At 41.0% G+C, this 17,807-nt stretch overlaps 1 protein-coding gene across 12 annotated transcripts in view; it reads left to right on the top strand.

Annotated features, from left to right (window-relative positions):
* Window positions 1-17,807, top strand: part of asxl2 (ASXL transcriptional regulator 2) — a 232,264-nt gene that overhangs the window by 169,888 nt on the left and 44,569 nt on the right. For all 12 annotated transcript variants that reach the window (XM_078213002.1, XM_078213003.1, XM_078213013.1 and 9 more), the window contains 3 exons: window positions 5,736-5,850; window positions 13,990-14,130; window positions 16,484-16,647. In XM_078213002.1, coding sequence (XP_078069128.1) covers window positions 5,736-5,850; window positions 13,990-14,130; window positions 16,484-16,647 — 420 coding nt within the window. The remainder of the gene's footprint in view (window positions 1-5,735; window positions 5,851-13,989; window positions 14,131-16,483; window positions 16,648-17,807) is intronic.

The raw sequence follows: 17,807 nt of genomic DNA on the forward strand, positions 1-17,807 counted from the left end.
CAAGCAGGCTGCTTTGTCCTGAAAGGTGTTGAGCTTCTGTGTTGTTGGAGCTCCATTCATCCAGGCGTGGACACGAACAATATAGAAATATGTATTTAACTACTTACATTGCATTTCTGTAACTTTCTTGCTACAACTACAGATGTCTACTTCAACTTCAATTCCTACTCATCTCCCTCCCCAAGTAGGCTTACATTAACGCTGCAATGAAGTTACTGTGAAAATCCACTAGTCGTCACACTCCAGTCCCTGTTCGGGTACACTAAGGAAGAATTTAGCATAGCCACTGCACATAACCACATGTCTTTCGGACCATGTGAGGAAACCGGAACACCTGGAGGAAACCCATGCAAACACGGGGAGAATGTGCAGATTCCGCACAGACACTGCCCCAAGCAGGGAATCGAACCCGGGTCTCTGGCGCTGTGAGGCAGCAGTGCTAATCTCTGTGCCACTATGCCAACATTGCTGGTAAGCAAGAATGTAGCTTTCAGAATGACTGAACTGCAAGGACGATGAGGAATTTTCAATGAAAGACTGATCTGGAAAGAAGACTGAACAGCATCAACCTTTGGACTCTCTGGGACTAGAAGAAAAGAATTGGAGGATAGCTAATGTAAGCCTGCTATTCAAAAAGGAAGGTAGAGAGAAAACAGGGAACTGTGGACCAGTGAGCTTAATGTTAGGACTGGGGAAGTTGCGAGGATCTATTATCAAGGATTTCATAACTCGGCATTTGGAAGGCAGTGATATAGTCAGACAAAGAGAGCATGGATTTACAAAAGAGAAATCGTGCTTGACGAATCTATGGAATTTTTGGGGATGTAACTAGTAGAGTTGACCGAGGGGAACCAGTGGATGTGGTTTATTTAGACTTTCAGATAGCTTTCAACAAGGTTTTACATAACAGACTACTATGTAAACTCAAAGCATATGGGATTGCAGGTAATGTTTTGAGATGGATAGAAAGCTGGTTCACAGATAGGAAGCAAAGAGTTGGCATAAATGTTTTTTTTTCTGATTGGCAGTCAGTGACTAGTGGGGTGCTGCAGGGATCTGTGCCAGGACCCCAACTGTTGACATTATATATTAATGATTTGGAAGAGGGAACTGAATATATTATCTCCAAATTTGCAGATGTTATAACGTTGGGTAGGAGGGTGAGCTGTGAGGAGGATGCAGAGATGCTTCAGTATGATTTGTACAGGCTGTGTGTGGGGGCATCTGCACGGCAGATGCAGTATAATGTGGATAAATGTGAGGTTATCCACTTTGTTGACAATAATAAGACAGATTATTACTTGAATAGGTGTAAACTGAGAGAGGCGGATCCTCAACATGACCTTGGAGTCCTCATGCATCAGTCGCTGAAAGTAAGCATTCAGGTACAGCAGGCAGTAAAGAAGGCAAATGGCATGTTGGCCTTCATAGCAAGAGGATTTGAATATGGGGACAGGGATGTTTAGTTGCAATTGTGTAGGGCATTGCTGAGGCCACACCTGGAGTATTGTATCCAGTTTCTGTGTCTTTAACTGAGGAAGGATGTCCTTGCCATAGAGAGAGTACAACAAAGGCTTACCAAGCTGATTCCTGGGATGGCAGGTCTGTCATATCGCATTCCAACCATTATCTTGTAATTGCGTTTGTGTCTATATATCCCCTGTTCGTGAACCAAATCCTCTACTCGCCTGATGAAGGGGCAGCGCTCCGAAAGCTCGTGCTACCAAATAAACCTGTTGGACTTTAACCTGGTGTTGTGAGACGACTTAGTGAGGAGAGACTAAGTCGGCTCGGATTATATTAATTGGAGTTTAGAAGAGTGAGAGTGAATCTCATAGAAACATACAAAATTCTAACAGGGTTAGAGAGGGTAGATTCAGAAAGAATGTTTCCAATAGTGGGGGAATCCAGAACTAGGGGTCATAGTTTGAGGATAAGGGGTAAACCTTTTAGAACTGAGGTGAGGAGAAATTTCTTCACCCAGAGAGTGGTGGGGAATGTGTGGAATTCACTACCACAGAATGTAGTTGAGGCCAAACGTTGTTTGATTTCAAGAAAAAATTAAATATAACTCTTGGGGCTAAAGGGATTAAGGGATATGGAGGAAGGGGGATCAGGATATTCAATGATTAGCCATGATCAAAACGTATGGCAGACCAGGCTTGAAGAGCTGAATGGCCTACTCCATCTTCTAGTTTCTCTGTTTCTTCGTAACTCTGGTCACTCTAAGGAACTTGTTTCCCCCTTAAAGCACCGAGGAAAAGAGCTTCTGAAGGTACATTATCTTCAACTCCAGAGAAGACTGTCACTGCCATATCATTCAGCGCTACACCAAAGACTGAAGACGTCATTGATGATTTGAGATTTCAATGAACTTGAGACAACAAAGGAGATAAACAACAGGATTCCTGTAAGCCTTTCAGGAAAAGACAAAGAAGTGATTTCCTAATGAAATTTCAGGAGGACTTTCTACTGTCTGTAGCTAGTAGTAAGAGCCCCACCTTCTCTGTGTACAGCTGCTCTGTCCTGGGCAATGGGAAGAATTGCTGAGGCCATGGAGACAAAACAGCACCAACTTCTGTAATAGACAATTATCTCAGGGACAAGACTGCTGTACAGGATTGTGCAGCTTCAGAAGTGATAAAGATTCTGTCGCGGTTTCTGTGCTGACACTCAACTCTGGAGGTAAGAAGTCTTTCAGCTGGGACTGAAGTATGGACATCAGTTGACTTTCATCCCTGGAAGGTGCCAGCTCTGGCAGTGTGATCCTTTATGGACTCTGACATGGAATCAGGCAACAAGAGAATAAGCTAGTCAGTACATTGGTAGTTTCAGTGGAATAAAAATCTGTATACTGTTCAGGTACTAGAAACAAAGCTGACTCTTTAAAAAAAAAGAGACTTCATATGATGCGTCCATCAACTACAAAGGGTTGTCATCGTAGCCCAGTCCTTCACTCAAACCAGCCTCCCATCTATTGACTCCATCTACACTTCCCGATGCCTCGGAAAAGCAGCCAGCATAATCAAGGATCCCACGCACCTCTGACATACTGTCTTCCACCTTCTTCCTTTGGAAAAAAGATACAAAAGTCTGAAAACACATACCAAGCGACTCAAAAACAGCTTTTTCCCTGCTGCCATCAGACTTTTGAATGTACCTACCATATATTCAGCTGAACTTTCTCTTCAGCCTGTCTGTAACTGCAACACTACATTCTGCTACCCTTTCCTTCTCTCCTATGTACTCTATGAACAGTACGTTTTGTCTGCATAGCCACTCATTCAGTACCGATCATGTGCAGACTTCAGGAGACATCTGGTGATAAAGAAAAGTCTGAACAATCTCATAATCTCTCACTCCTGCATACTTGATGGTGAAAAGAAATCCCAATCATAAAAGCTTTTCGCGGTTAGTCTCTTATAAAAACAAATCAGCTTCTATTCAGACTCTTGCACAAAGACAGCGGGCGGGATTTTGAACCCAGACTCTCTGTGCACAGGATTGCCGGCCGAGGCAGAAAATCTGTAGAAAACCGGAAATCGCGAATTGCACGGTGATCGCAATTGCTCACCAACGACATTTTACTTCAATAGTTTTCACTCAAATTTAAATCTATTTATCTAGTTCCCTCACCATTTGATCCCGCCCCTCACTAAATATTCATACCTCACTGTGGAGGTTCTTGACAGGTTTTTAAAAACGTAAACCTGTCGAGGGGATCCCTCCAGGAGCAAAGTCTCCTGGGAAGAGGGTCATGACCAGCCTGTGCTCTGGCCACATCTTCTGGCACTGCCCCTGGCACAGGTTGGCACTAGCAGGTTGGCATTGCCAGGTCCAACTTGGTAGTGCCAACTTGACAATGCCCTCTTTGTCAGGGGGCAAGGTCAGACCCTAGTGGGGGGGGAAATTAATTTGTGTACTGGTGGAAGGAGGAAAGTGGTCACTAAGACATGGGGGGGAAATGCCAGCGGTGATTGTTGGGAGGGGGGAAGAGCACCCGATGAGTGGGAGGAGTTTATTTTTATTTCTGATCAAAGAGGGCGCCCAGATTTCTGTGGTGCCCTTTGCTGGTTCTAAGAGTCCCCGATCCGCCAGAATGAAGACATAAACTACACCCACTCTTTTTTTTTCTTTAAAAAGGCTCAAAATCTGGAGAGAAAGTTTGTTTATCCAACTGGAGAGTTAGATGCCAGTTTGCTGACTGAGCCTGACACTTTGCCAGATTCTTGTAAAATCGCCTCAGCAACTCCTTTGATAGCCTATTTAAGCTGTCAATCAAACTGTAATCTCCAAACCCTCCGCTGAGTTCATTTTAGTTTTTGAAACTTAGCCAAGCATTCCTAAAATCATAATGCTAATCCTTGGAAAAATGTCAACAAAGGGCTCTATTGAAACTGTATGACCAAATACTACTTTTTAGATACTTATTCCTGTCAATCAAAGCAATCTAGCAGAGTGTTTTTAAACTCTCAGTGACAGCCGCAGCCTGTTTTGTCTTTAAGTTTAAAAATCAGGCTCATAAAAAAACTTCAGATCATGACCATTATACAGTTTTTATCTGCCCCGAGTGTTTACATCTACTCCACCAGTTCATGACACCTACCCTTTCGGTTATGACCCTTTCAGCAGCCAAAATGGAGTCTGTTTCAACTCTCAACTAATATTGACTGGATACCCCACCCCCTTTATCCAACCAGGTAAACTGATTTTGGCTAGAAATGGGGCAGGGCTTTTAAATCCAGATCCCACCATCCATTTTTGAAGGCCCTCCAAATCTTTCTGAACCATCAAAAATCTGGCCCAATGTATTTAAGCAGTCCACATTTCACATTTAGGACTTAGTTTTTGGGTTGACTTGAACCTGTCAAAGGTCATGAGAGAAAAACGGTTTTGAACATTCTTAGTTCAGTGGGAAAATACAAAAGCACAATGAAGTTTGGTTCAAATATGTTTTAAAATTGATCCATTTGCTCCTATTTTTGGAATCCGTAAACATTTATTGAGAGGTTGAATTACCCCACTGGAGAAGTATTTAGTTTGGATACTGAAGAGGACCTCTGCCATTTATTTACCTTGCGTGCTGCACGATCAGAGTATGATTAATTTTAGTGTTATGATATAAAACCAAGAAACACTTACCTCACAAGTTGATCGAAATGCATAAAAGTTTGGGGAGAAATAAAGTAGATCAATAGCTACGTTGAGTGATCTCATTTCAAAATGTCTGCTACCAAAATATGTTGTAGGGGATGTTTATGAATACTAACATTTGCACATAAACACATGTACCATTTCAATTGTGCAGAATTCCTGAGCAGGAATGCTCCCTGATAAATTATGTACCTGTGATTTGGGAATTACGGAATCTGCACTCTGCATTCTATCAGTATTTTTTTGAGATCTTTTTTCAATAAAGTGCATTGATGAAACACTGAAGCAATGGGGCCCTCTGTCCATATAACTTGTGTTATTAATGATCATTATATTACAATATCTGACAACCGTTTACTGTCCCTGCATTTTCTTGGTCTCTTTGATCTGTTTATTACTTCAAAGGATTTTTTTTTAAAACTCGAGGTTTTATGAATCCCTGAGGAAAATCTATTACAATTATGACACTTTGCAGCCTCTGGAGAGGAAAAAAAAATCACCTGGTATGTTTTTTCTATGTACTTGCTGCTATTAATAGACGCTTCTCAATTGACTGCAGAAAACATTTTTCCAACCCACAGGCCCTCAAACAGCAGCAACAGAGAAAGCAGTGTCGGCCTGGTTTACCCGTGTCGTCCAGCCCACGGCTGCTACTGAAGTCTGTAAAAGCTACTGACCAGACAGCTTCAAAGACTGGTATGCTTTAAGTAGTTATTTCCCAAATATAGTTAGTTATGTGTTCTTTGCAAAAAAAGAACATATAATGGACATTTTCTTCTTGAATATATCAGTTTTATCGCAGATGTTTTATGTATATCGGTGAAGAAATGCCATAGCAAAATATGTTACAATTGTAGCGAAACACAAGACTGAGACTATAATGGGATAATTTATTTGTTTAAAACAAGTAGTCTCAGAACAGCGGTATGTAAATTAATGTAAGGCAATGCATGCACTTTTGTGTGGATAGATGTAAGGTAAAGTTGCCATAGATCCAGATAACCATTGACTGTTCTCTCCTCTTTAAGGGGGAGAGCAGACTGGTGGTGATTTAACCTGAGGATCTCCACAACTTAGGAGATGGGCAAGGTTGAGAAGGTGGACCTTCATGAGTAACCTCAGCAAGTACGGGAATTGAGCCCGCGCTGCTGGCGTTGCTCTGAATCGCGAACCAATCGTCCAGTCAACTGAGTTAATAGATGTAGGCATCATTCACCAAGTACATATGCTGATGCAGCCACAATCTGTGAGAAATCGTCTATACATGATCCAAAGCTTCGTATTATAAACAACAGAATGAATGCACAAAGGCTGAAATGATGCTGTTAACAGTTACCAGCAAGCCAAGGTGAACTCTGATATGCAAAAAGTTGCATCTAATGGAAGGAAGCTATTCAAACAGAATATTTTAACAATAACAAATTAAAAGACCATAATGGTGAAGTGCATAGGCATTTCAAATAATTATCTTGGAATAGTTAGTTCTAAACCAACTTTAAAAGCAATTGAATTTTTAAAAAATGACATTGCTCAAGTTCATACATTTTGCCTATCGAATTTGAGTAGTTTAGCATGTCAAATTTGTGATTCAAAAAGTTACAAGGCAAATTGCTTCAAAGTTTTTTTTATTGGACAGAATTACAGAGACATGGCTGCAAGATGATAATGGTTGGGGCCTAAATATGCAAGGGTACTTGACATTTTGGAAGGATGGGAAGTTGGGAAAAGGTAGAGGGGTAGATAAAACATAAGAACTAAGAGCAGGAGTAGGCCATTCGGCCCCTTGAGCCTGCTCTGCCATTCAATAGGATCATGGCTGATCTTTTCATGTACTCAGCTCCACTTACCCACCTGCTCACCATAACCCTTAATTCCTTTACTGTTCAAAAATTTATCTATCTTTGCTTTAAAAACATTCAATGAGGTAGCCTCAACTGCTTCACTGGGCAGGGAATTCCACAGATTCACAACCCTTTGGGTGGAGAAATTCCTCCTCAACACAATCCTAAATCTGCTCCCCCTTATTTTGAAGCTATGCCCTCTAGTTCTGGTTTCACCCACCAGTGGAAACAACCTCCCTGCTTCTATCTTATCTATTTCCTTCATAATTTTATATGTTTCTATGAGATACCTCCCCATTCTTCTAAATTCCAATGAGTATAGTCTCAGTCTACTTAGTCTTTCTTCATAAGCTAACTCCATCCCTCCAGCAATGACGGACAAAATTCCATTTGCCGCCTTAATTACCTGCTGCATCTGCAAACCAACTTTTTGTGATTCATGCACAAGGACACCCAGGTCCCTCTGCTCAGCAGCATGCTGCAATTTTTTATCATTTAAATAATGGTCCATTTTGCTGTTATTCCTCCCAAAATGGATGACCTCACATTTACCAACATTGTACTCCATCTGCCAGACCCATGTCCACTCAAACTATCTATATCCCTTTGCAGATGTTCAATGTCCTCTGCACATTTTGCTCTACCACTCATCTTAGTGTCAACTATGAACTTTGACACGCAACACTTGGTCCCGAACTCCAAGTCATCTATATAAATTGTAAACAATTGCGGTCCCAACACTGATCCCTGAGACACACAGTAGTCACTGATCGCCAACCAGAAAAACACCCATTTACCCCCACTCTTTGCTTTCTGTTAACCAATCCTCTATCCATGCTAATACATTACCCGTAACGCTGTGCACCTTTATCTTATGTAGCAGTCTTTTGTACGGCACCTTGTCGAATGCCTTCTGGAAATCCAGATACACCACATCCTTGTCCACCACGTTCGTAATGTCCTCGGAAGAATTCCACTAATTTTATAGCTTTTTTTGTGGCTTTCTGTTGACCTTTAAAGATTTCCCAATCCTCTAGTTTTCCTCTAATCTTTGTCACTTTGTATGCATTTTCTTTCAATTTGATACTCCTTTATTTCCTTAGGTATCCATGACTGAGTACCTCTTTTTCAACTGTCCTTCCTTATCACTGGTATATACTTTGCTGAGCACTGTGAAAAATTGCTTTTAAAGTCCTGCACTGTTCCCCAATTGACCCACCATGAAGTTTTTGCTGCCAGTTTACCTTAGCTAACTCCTCCCTTATTCCATTGTAGTCTCCTTTGTTTGAGCACAAGACATTGGTATTGGATTTTACCTTCTCATGCTCTATCTGTATTTGAAATTCAACCATACTGTGATCGCTCCTTCTGAGAGGATCCCTAACTGTGAGATCATTAATTATTCCTGTCTCATTACACAGGACCAGATCTAGGATAGCTTGCTCCCTTGTAGGTTCCACTACATACTGTTTGAGGAAACTATCGCGAATACATTCTGTGAACTCCTCCTCAAGGCTGCCTTAACCGACCTGGTTTGACCAAATGACATGTAGTTTAAAGTCCCCCATAATAATTGCCGTACCATTTTTACACTCATCAGTATTTGGTGGCCTATAAACTACACCTATCAGCTCTGTTAATTAAAGATGGCGCTGGTACGTTAAAGAGGGATGACCTTTGTTCTAAAGATGACAGTATAAATCAGTTTGGAAAGAGAAATAGTAAAGGTAAGATGCAAGGGAATAGTTTATAGGCCCCATTGGATGGGGTGTACAGGAAAAAATAATGGGTGCTTGTGACAAAAGTTCAGTGATAATCATAGGTGATTTTAATAATCTTTATATAGATTTACTGAATCAGATAGGCAAAGGTAGCCTGGATGATGAATTCTTAGTGTTTCTGGATGGTTTCTTAGAGCAGCACATTCTAGCCAACCAAAGAACAGGCTACTCTAGAGCTGCGAATGTGCAACAAGACAATTAATTAATGACACCACTGTAAAGGCATCCCTAAGTGGCAATGATCATAACATGATTGAATTTTGCATTGAAGACAGAGTTGGCTAAAGTGAATTGGGAAATTAGTTTAGGGATAAGTCAATAGAAATGTGGTGGCTGTCATTTAATAAGCTATTTCATAACACTCATCAAAGATGTATGCCAGAGAGAAAGAAAGACTCTCAGGTAAGGGTGGACCAGCTGTGGCTAACTAAGGATGTTAAAGATAGTAGCAAATTGAAAGATATAGCGTACGATTCCACAAATTTGAGGAACAAGTCAGAAGTTTGGTCTGAATATAGAAACAGTAAAGAATGACGAATAGAATAATAAGATGGGGGAAATTAGGGTTAGGGTTAACCTTAATGCAAGAAAGTTAGCTAGAAAAAAGATAGTAAGAATTTTTACAAGTATTTGAAAGGGAAAAGAGTAAGTAAAGTGAGTTTTATTCCTCTAGAGAGTGAGTCAGGGGAATTAATAATGGAAAAGAAGGATATGGCGAAGTAATTGAATCGATATTTTGCATCTTTATTATAAAGTTTATTTTATTAGTGTTACGAGTAGGCTTACATTAACGCTGCAATGAAGTTACTATGAAAATCCCCTCATCACCACACTCTGGCGCCTGTTCAGGTACAGTGAGGGAGAATTTAGCATGGCCAATGCTCCTAACCAGCATGTCTTTCAGACTGTGGGAGGAAACCGGAGTAACCCAGAGGAAACCCATGCAGACACAGGGAAAACATGCAGACTCTGCACAGACAGTGACCCGAGCCAGGAATTGAACCCGGGTCCTGGCACTGTGAGGCAGCAGTGCTAACCACTGTGCACAGTGCCACTTTATATTCACAGTTACAGGACAGATTCACAGTATTCTGTATTCATGGTAGAGGGAACCAACGCCATCCCAGAAATAATTGTGGATCAAGAGGTGAAAGCAAAGGGAAACCCTAAAATAAAATGCAATCATCAGAGCAAGGGTACTGAGAAAACTAGTGGAACTGAAAGCTGACCTCTCCCTCAGTCATGATGGACTTCATCCTAGGATCTGAAAAAGAAGCGGCTGCTGAGATAGTAGATGTGTTGTTTTTCACTTTCCAAAATTCCGTAGATTCTGGAAAGGTCTCATCAGATTGGAAAATAGCAAATGTATCTCCTCTATTCAAGAATGGAGAGAAACAGAAAGCAGGAAACTACAAGCTAGTTAGCTTAGCTGTCGGAGAGAAAATACTGGAATCTGTTATTCAGGAAGTTATTGGTGGGCATTTAGCACATCTCAAGCAATCAGCAGAGTCATCATGGTTCTGTGGAAGAGAAATTTGGTGGAATTTTCCATTTTTATTTAAAGTGTTGACTCAGGCAAGAAAAACGTTGTGCGTGCCATCTGCACTGTCGGTTATTCCCACCTTTTTCCAACACTTTGAGAAATTAAAATGTTAGAGGCAGGCTCCACACTGGCAGAGCCTGTCCCACCAGCAGTGTCGGCTTTAGTTTTTACAGGGCGACCCAATTTCCAACAAAGCCAAAAATAAAAACAATGAGCACCCTATACATACGGGGAACAACCACTCCTCCTCTCATGGACACAGGAAACTCTTCCCCCCACTATGAACCATCCCAGAGGAAGCCTTGCCCTGGCACTGCCCCTCGCCCCCTAGTGGTGGAGGGCAGAGACAATCACATTGCAAGATCTGACTGCTCAAATACTAGTTTTTTAAAGTTTATTTATTAGTGTCACAAGTAGGCTTACGTTAACACTGCAATGAAATTACTGTGCAAATCCCTTAGTCGCCACACTCCGGCGCCTGTTCAGGTACACTGGGGGAGAATTTAGCAGAGCTGATGCACCCTAACCTGCACATCTTTGGACCGTGATGGAAACTGGAGCACCCAGAGGAAACCCACACAGACACAGGGAGAACTTGACTCCAAACAGACAGTCACCCCAAGGCTGAAATTGAACCGGGGTCCCTGGAGTTGTGAGGCAGCAGTGCTAACCACTGTGCTGCCTAATTTTTGGCCTCCCGTGAGCTTTTGTGTTCCCGTTGTCATGCATGCCCCTAGCAAATGAGGGTGCTAAATCCTGGCCATGAGACTTGATTAATTTTTTTTTTAAAGAGTTCTTTGAGGAACTAACCAGCAACCTGGATAAGGGAGAACCTGTAAATGCGGGAAATTTGGATTTCCAGAATGCACTTGATTAGGTGCCACAAAGGCTCATGGTATAGGAGTTAACATATTAGTATGGATAGAAAATTGGTTAGCTAAGAAGGAACAGAGAATAGGCACAAAATGGGTTATTTATACAGGGATAGCCAAGAAATCACAGATGCCCAAGAGGCCTGATTTGAAAGAAGGCAGGTATCTTGCAGGGTACTGAGATTTGAAGAAAGATTACAGAGATAGGGAGGGGCAAGGACTTGGAAAGATTTTAAAAGAATTTTAAAACCGAGGAATTGCTTGACCAGAAGCCAGTATAGGACTGATGGGTGCATGGAATTTGGTGCAAGTTAGGACACAGGATTGCCTCAAGTTTACGGAGGGAAGAATATGGAAAGTTGGTCAAGAGCAAGTTAGAATATGTCAAGTCTAGAAGTAAAATAGTCATGGATGAGGGCTTCAGCAGCAGAAAAGCTAAGGAAGGGAGTCAGATGCTCTTACTGAGATGTAAGGAGGAGTCTTAAAAATGGATATGTAGTTAATAGCTCCTCTCTTTCAAATATGGCACAAAGGATATGTCCAACAGGTTTATTTGGTAGCACAAGCCACAAGCTTTCAGAGCGCTGCCCCTTCATCAGGTGAGTGGAAGTTGTGTTCACAAACAGGGCATATAAAGACACAAACTCAATTTACAAAAGAATGGTTGGAATGCGAGTCTTTACAGGTAATCAAGTCTTAAAGGTACAGACAATGTGAGTGGAGAGAGCGTTAAGCACAGGTTAAAGAGATGTGTATTGTCTCCAGCCAAGACAGTTAGTGAGATTTTGCAAGCCCAGGCAAGTCGTGGGGGTTACAGATAGTGTGACATGAACCCAAGATCTCGGTTGAGGCCGTCCTGATGTGTGGACGGCCTCAACCGGGATCTTGGGTTCATGTCACACTATCTGTAACCCCCACGACTTGCCTGGGCTTGCAAAATCTCACTAACTGTCTTGGCTAGAGACAATACACATCTCTTTAACCTGTGCTTAACGCTCTCTCCACTCACATTGTCTGTACCTTTAAGACTTGATTACCTGTAAAGACTCGCATTCCAACCATTATTTTGTAAATTGAGTTTGTGTCTTTATCTGCCCTGTTTGTGAACACAACTCCCACTCACCTGATGAAGGGGCAGCGCTCTGAAAGCTTGTGCCTTTTGCTACCAAATAAACCTGTTGGACTTTAACTTGGTGTTGCGAGACATTTTACTGTGCTTACTCCAGTCCAACGCTGACATCTCCACACAAAGGATATGAACAGTCTGGTTCACCCTCAGATAGCTTGCATGGAGAATGATGGTATAAATGATTCGAGAACAGAGATTATGATGAGGATCAAAGGTAATAGCTTGAATCTTCCCATTAATTAGCTGGAGGAAATTTTTGCCCATTCAGTACTGGATATCAGACAAGCAGTCTGGAAACTGATTCTCTGGGGAGAATTTTCCGACTGTGCTCCCCCAAGGTCGGAAAATCCCGCCCGAGGTCAATGGACCTTTGCATGGTCCGTGTCCTGCCCACCACAATTCCGGTGGCGGGTGGGGGGGGTAAAACTCCCCTCTGTTTTTTTCATGTTGGCCCGAGGGGCAGCATGGAGATGAGAAAAAGGACAGAGCCATGGATAGATTCTTGTCTGACCTCAAGAAGTAACAATGCAGGAACTGGAATGGGAGCCATCGCAAGTGATTCGCTGATTACACCTAAGAATGGAATAACAACATAAAATGCTAAAAAATATTAAACTGTTCTGGCAATATCCAACCTAACTGTTTTGTTACTCATTGTAACATTTAATTTTGAAGTGTTGATATGAACTGATATTTAATGTTCAACCAAGCTGTACCAAGGGAACTATTAAAAGAACCAGAAATGTGTTAGCAATTGAAAAGTTGCTTTAGCGACAATTAATAGTTACAGTTGTGTACACATAAAACTGTAACCAGTACATACATGTTGTGCAACATGTTTTATTAATTTACATTAATTACTTGTTCTGAAATATTTAAAATGTATAGCTGTCACATTTGGAATGTCAAGTGTGCAGAGTTCTTTACTTTATTAACTATTGTCATTTTAAATATCTTGGATTCCAATTGAGAAAATTCAGAATTTGAATTTGGTTCATCCAGGTTGCATCCAAAATTTATTTGAAATTCTCACCGAGTGCTATTAGGTTTATCATTTCCTTCAGATTACCAAATCTCCCTGGTGAATCACAGTCTAACAATGAAGTCCTCGAGCCAGAAATCAAGTTGCAAATAATGACTGGAAAAAGTACATGAATGCATAACATTGTCCAGCAAGAACTGGCTGGTATTGTATCATAGAATCACGACAGTGCAGAAGGTGACCACTCGGCCCATCGAGTCTGCACCGAACTCTGACAGAACATCCCACCGAGGCCCTATCCCTGTAACCTCAAGCATTCACCCTACCAATCCCCCTAACCTACTTGGGACACTAAGGGACAATTTAGCATGGCTAATCCACCTAACTTGCACATCTTTGGAGTGTGGGAGGAAACCAGAGCACCCGGAGGAAACCCATGCAGACACGGGAGGAATGGGCATACCCCACGCAGCCTGGGTCTTGAGATGGCATTATTATATAAAGTTAATGTATGTTGGGAAGAAAGCTCAGCCCCAGACATGTGTGCACACACGCACACTCGTAAACCTGAATGAAAGTTTCTGTCTTGGTGCTTGACTTCAGTGTCTTATTTAAATTGCTTTTCATATATTTGTTCTCTTCAGTTTTCGTTTTTATTTAAAAACAAAATATCACCTGTCACTGCAGGTTGGGAAATGAAACAATCAGATGGGTGTTCAACAAGTCCTCAGAATTCAACCTCAAGTTCATCATCATCTGGTAAAATGGAACAAAGTCTGCCAGGACTGGGCAGGAAGCCCACTCAAAGATCTGAGAGACTCAACGCAAGTGAGTTTAAAATGAGTCTCAATGTGTATAATTTATAGTTCCTTACAAATAGAAAATATAGGACAAAGCAACACAGCTAAAAATGTATATTTTATTCAGGAGATTGCTGGAATTCAGGCTGTAAAAGAATTCCAGCCTCCATTGTCTGTGGTACTTTCAGTCTCCTATCAATGTGGTGGAAAGGGAAGAAAATCAGATTCAGCCTTTTGATCTACATGCTCTCAGAACACAAGCAAGAACCATTGCACACAATTTTCAGTGTTCAGGGATTCAGCAGTGTGACTGGGAAATGCAATTCCACTGTCTGAGCTTCCTTGCTGACTTGACTTAATTATAAACCTGGAGAAGGAAACTAGTCTTTGAAGTGTTGTTTCTCAAGTACATCTACTAGACAGTGGTCAGACAAAAGTAATATTGAATTGTGACAACTGAAATTTAGAATAATAAAACTCTGAAATTCCAAAGTCGGTGATGTAAAAGTGATTGAACACTTGCATTGGATGTAACCTTGTGGGAACTTGAGACTCTTCCAGTTTTGAAAAAGTGTCCCAATTGTATAAAAATGCTCCTCCTGAATTGCTGATAAGGACTCAGGGTGAACTGTCAAACCATAAAGGTGTTATCTTGTAACTTTCGGGTGATGTATCAAGTGCTGAAACCTTTTTTATTATTTATTCGATCTTGGGATGCAAGTGTTGCTGGCAAGGCCCACATTTCTTGCCCTTGCTTAATTGCTCTTGAGAAGGTGGTGGTGAATGTCTTCCTTGAACCACTGCAGTCCATGTGGTGTATGTACACAAACAGTGAGGTTCAAGAGGGAGATTTGGGATTTTGACCTCGCAACAGTGAAGAATTATGATGGTGTGACTTGGAGAAGAGCATTCAGATGCTGGTGTTCCCATGCATCTGTTGCCTTTGTCCTACTTGGGTCAATGGCATTCCTACAGAGTGCATCTGTATTTAATAATGGCTGATGGAATGATAAGACTGCTTGCTCATTGTGGGAACTTTTTCAAAAGGAAAATCATTGCTGATGATGTATTGAAACTTGGACCCTTGAGAAAGAAGATAAAGATAACTTGCAGTAGTTCTGAAACAGACCAATCAAATGTTTATGATAATAGGAATGCTTGACTTCTATCAATTAAGTACATTCAACAAATAGATGCTAAATGAATGATGTGCAAGGTTCTGAAAACTATTTAAAAAATAAAGCAGTCACATTTTGGAAAATATCATTATTCCATTAATAGTTGTTAATTGGATAAATTGAGTTTATGTTTAGCGAGATGCGGGGCACTCATTGGAACATGAGCACATATAAAGGGACACTTAATGGTACTCTGAAGGGTAACTCGGAGTGGGCAATATTGCTGGCTTTGCCAGCAATGCCCACATCCCATGAATGAATTTTTAAAAAACACATTCTGAGCTAAACATTTGAGATGTCTCACATAAAGATTCTGATTTCCTCTTTTGCTGACTGGCTATAAGAAGTCCAGCAATAGTTACATTTTTAATCATGCAGTTTCATAGCATTGATAAAGATTAATTTGGCCTCTGAAGAATGGTTTTAATTAATGTGTGTTGATCTTAAAATATTGAGTTGAAAAAGTATCAGTTACATTTATATTGCCTGGAAGGAGGTTGCAGAGTTTTACAAAGGTTATGGGGCAGATTCTGAGCAGAAGGTAAAGGGGAGATGATAAACACAGTCATTTGTTTTTAAGAGGTTCCTGAAACCAGAGAGAGAATGAAATGCTCAGTTGTTGGATATGAGTGCTTAGAGCTGTAGGTAAAATCTATTCTGTACTATTCTTAGAATTTTCTGTTTCACTGAATTCACTGTTGATCTGTTGTGTACTCAAAAGGATAATTGCAGTGTGTGAAAACAGGAGAATCAAATGTCCATTTCTGTGTTTCTATAACTTTGGAAAATTTGGGACACTAGGTTATATTCTGCTGGGTTAAATCTTCACGTGTGACTGTTTATAAATCAATTGGAATAGCAGTCAACCAACAATATTGAAATTTTTAATATATATGTATAATGAACTATTAATAGTGTTAGTACACAGTTGGCACAGAGATATGACAATTGCCCACTGCCTTGTCTGGCTGATGGCCATAAAATCACAACAAATGAGATTGCCCACGGGTAGCAGGAATTCATAACATCAGGCCAGTGACTTAAACTAGCATTCAGATATTACCTTAAAAGCTTTAAACTGGTATTCTGAAATTCTAAGCTCATTTATTTCATTGAGTGGAAAGGAATTGAGAATACTCTTAACTTACAGCTCTGAGGTAGTTACAGTAAGAAATAAATTTTCCTTCTTTGTTTAATTTTTAGGACAACTGAAGAGGACAAAAGCCACTGACATTGATGTGGAGACACCGGACTCCATACTTGTAAACACAAATTTGCGGGCTCTTATAAATAAGCACACGTTTTCTGTTTTCCCTGGAGACTTCCAGCAACGACTGCTTCTCCTGCTTCCTGAGGTGGACAGACAGGTCGGTATATGGTCGATCAATAGAAGTACAGCTCTTGTTTTTGCCACCAAATGCTAGAACACACATGAGCAACTGATTTGTCCTCTGCTATTGTAATGTCGCTGCAACTTCCCTCACCACTGTTCCCTGCTGGTTCTGGCTCGACCTTCAGATCTTCAAGGCAGTGATAGTAGAAAGCATTCTTGGAGATGTTTCATTGCTTGAGATGCCTCTCCACAGTCACAGTCAACAGAATTTGTTTGGCTCTATCCCCACTTCTGTATAAGGGCTTTGCAGAGGCCAGCATAATCCTTACGTGACCGGAACACTGCAAAGTAGGTCACGTTTGGCTGGCTCCTAGTTGAAAGGATTCCTCTGAGACGTTAGATATATTGACCAATCAGCAAAATGCAGCTGTGGAGATGCAAGAAGCTGCCCCTCGATTTGAGCCTCTTTGCAGCTGTTTCTTTCTGCAGGAGTGGCTCACGAGGCTTACAGGTCTGCATTGTTAATTCTATATTTGATGAAACTTGCCATATATGGCAGATTGAACAACACCACCAAGCAGGTACAAATCGACTTTAATTGTGTTTGAGGCAGCAGTAATAACTCTGCAAACTGCATTGAGGACAGCTGTGTTCTCAAATCATCGGAATGCAATTTTATTGAACTCATTGTACTCCACTTGGAGAAGAGTGCTGCCCCCAGATGCAGCCCAGTAGGATGAAGGAGTCAGGGTAAATAGCTTCAGAAGCACAGAACATCATTTTATGAGATGATTTAATTTCCTGTCTCCAAAGTTAAAGTAGCAAGACAACTCGTACAAATTTGCTCATCCACTGCAGTATAAACAAGGCAAATGCAAACTTGGGGAGCATTGTCATATTTGAAAACTTCTACTATATTTGTTGGGGCATGAGTCAAGACATTATAGCTACAGACTGAAGAGGCAACTTTATGAGGGGAAAGATACCAGAAACTGCTGAAAATACAAAACAAGTCATCAATATCTATAAAGGGAAAAATGACATTTTGGGCTGGTACCTGTTAAGAGGATGATGACTAAAACCCATCATCATTTCAGCAAGGTGGGTTGCAGAAAGAGAGAGAAAGGTGATAGGAAGAAGATGAGGGACCAGAACTAACAGATGCACTCACCACAGAGCAAATTAACCTGTTAA

The sequence above is a fragment of the Mustelus asterias genome, chromosome 5, assembly GCF_964213995.1.
Source record: "Mustelus asterias chromosome 5, sMusAst1.hap1.1, whole genome shotgun sequence".
NCBI lineage: Eukaryota > Metazoa > Chordata > Chondrichthyes > Carcharhiniformes > Triakidae > Mustelus > Mustelus asterias.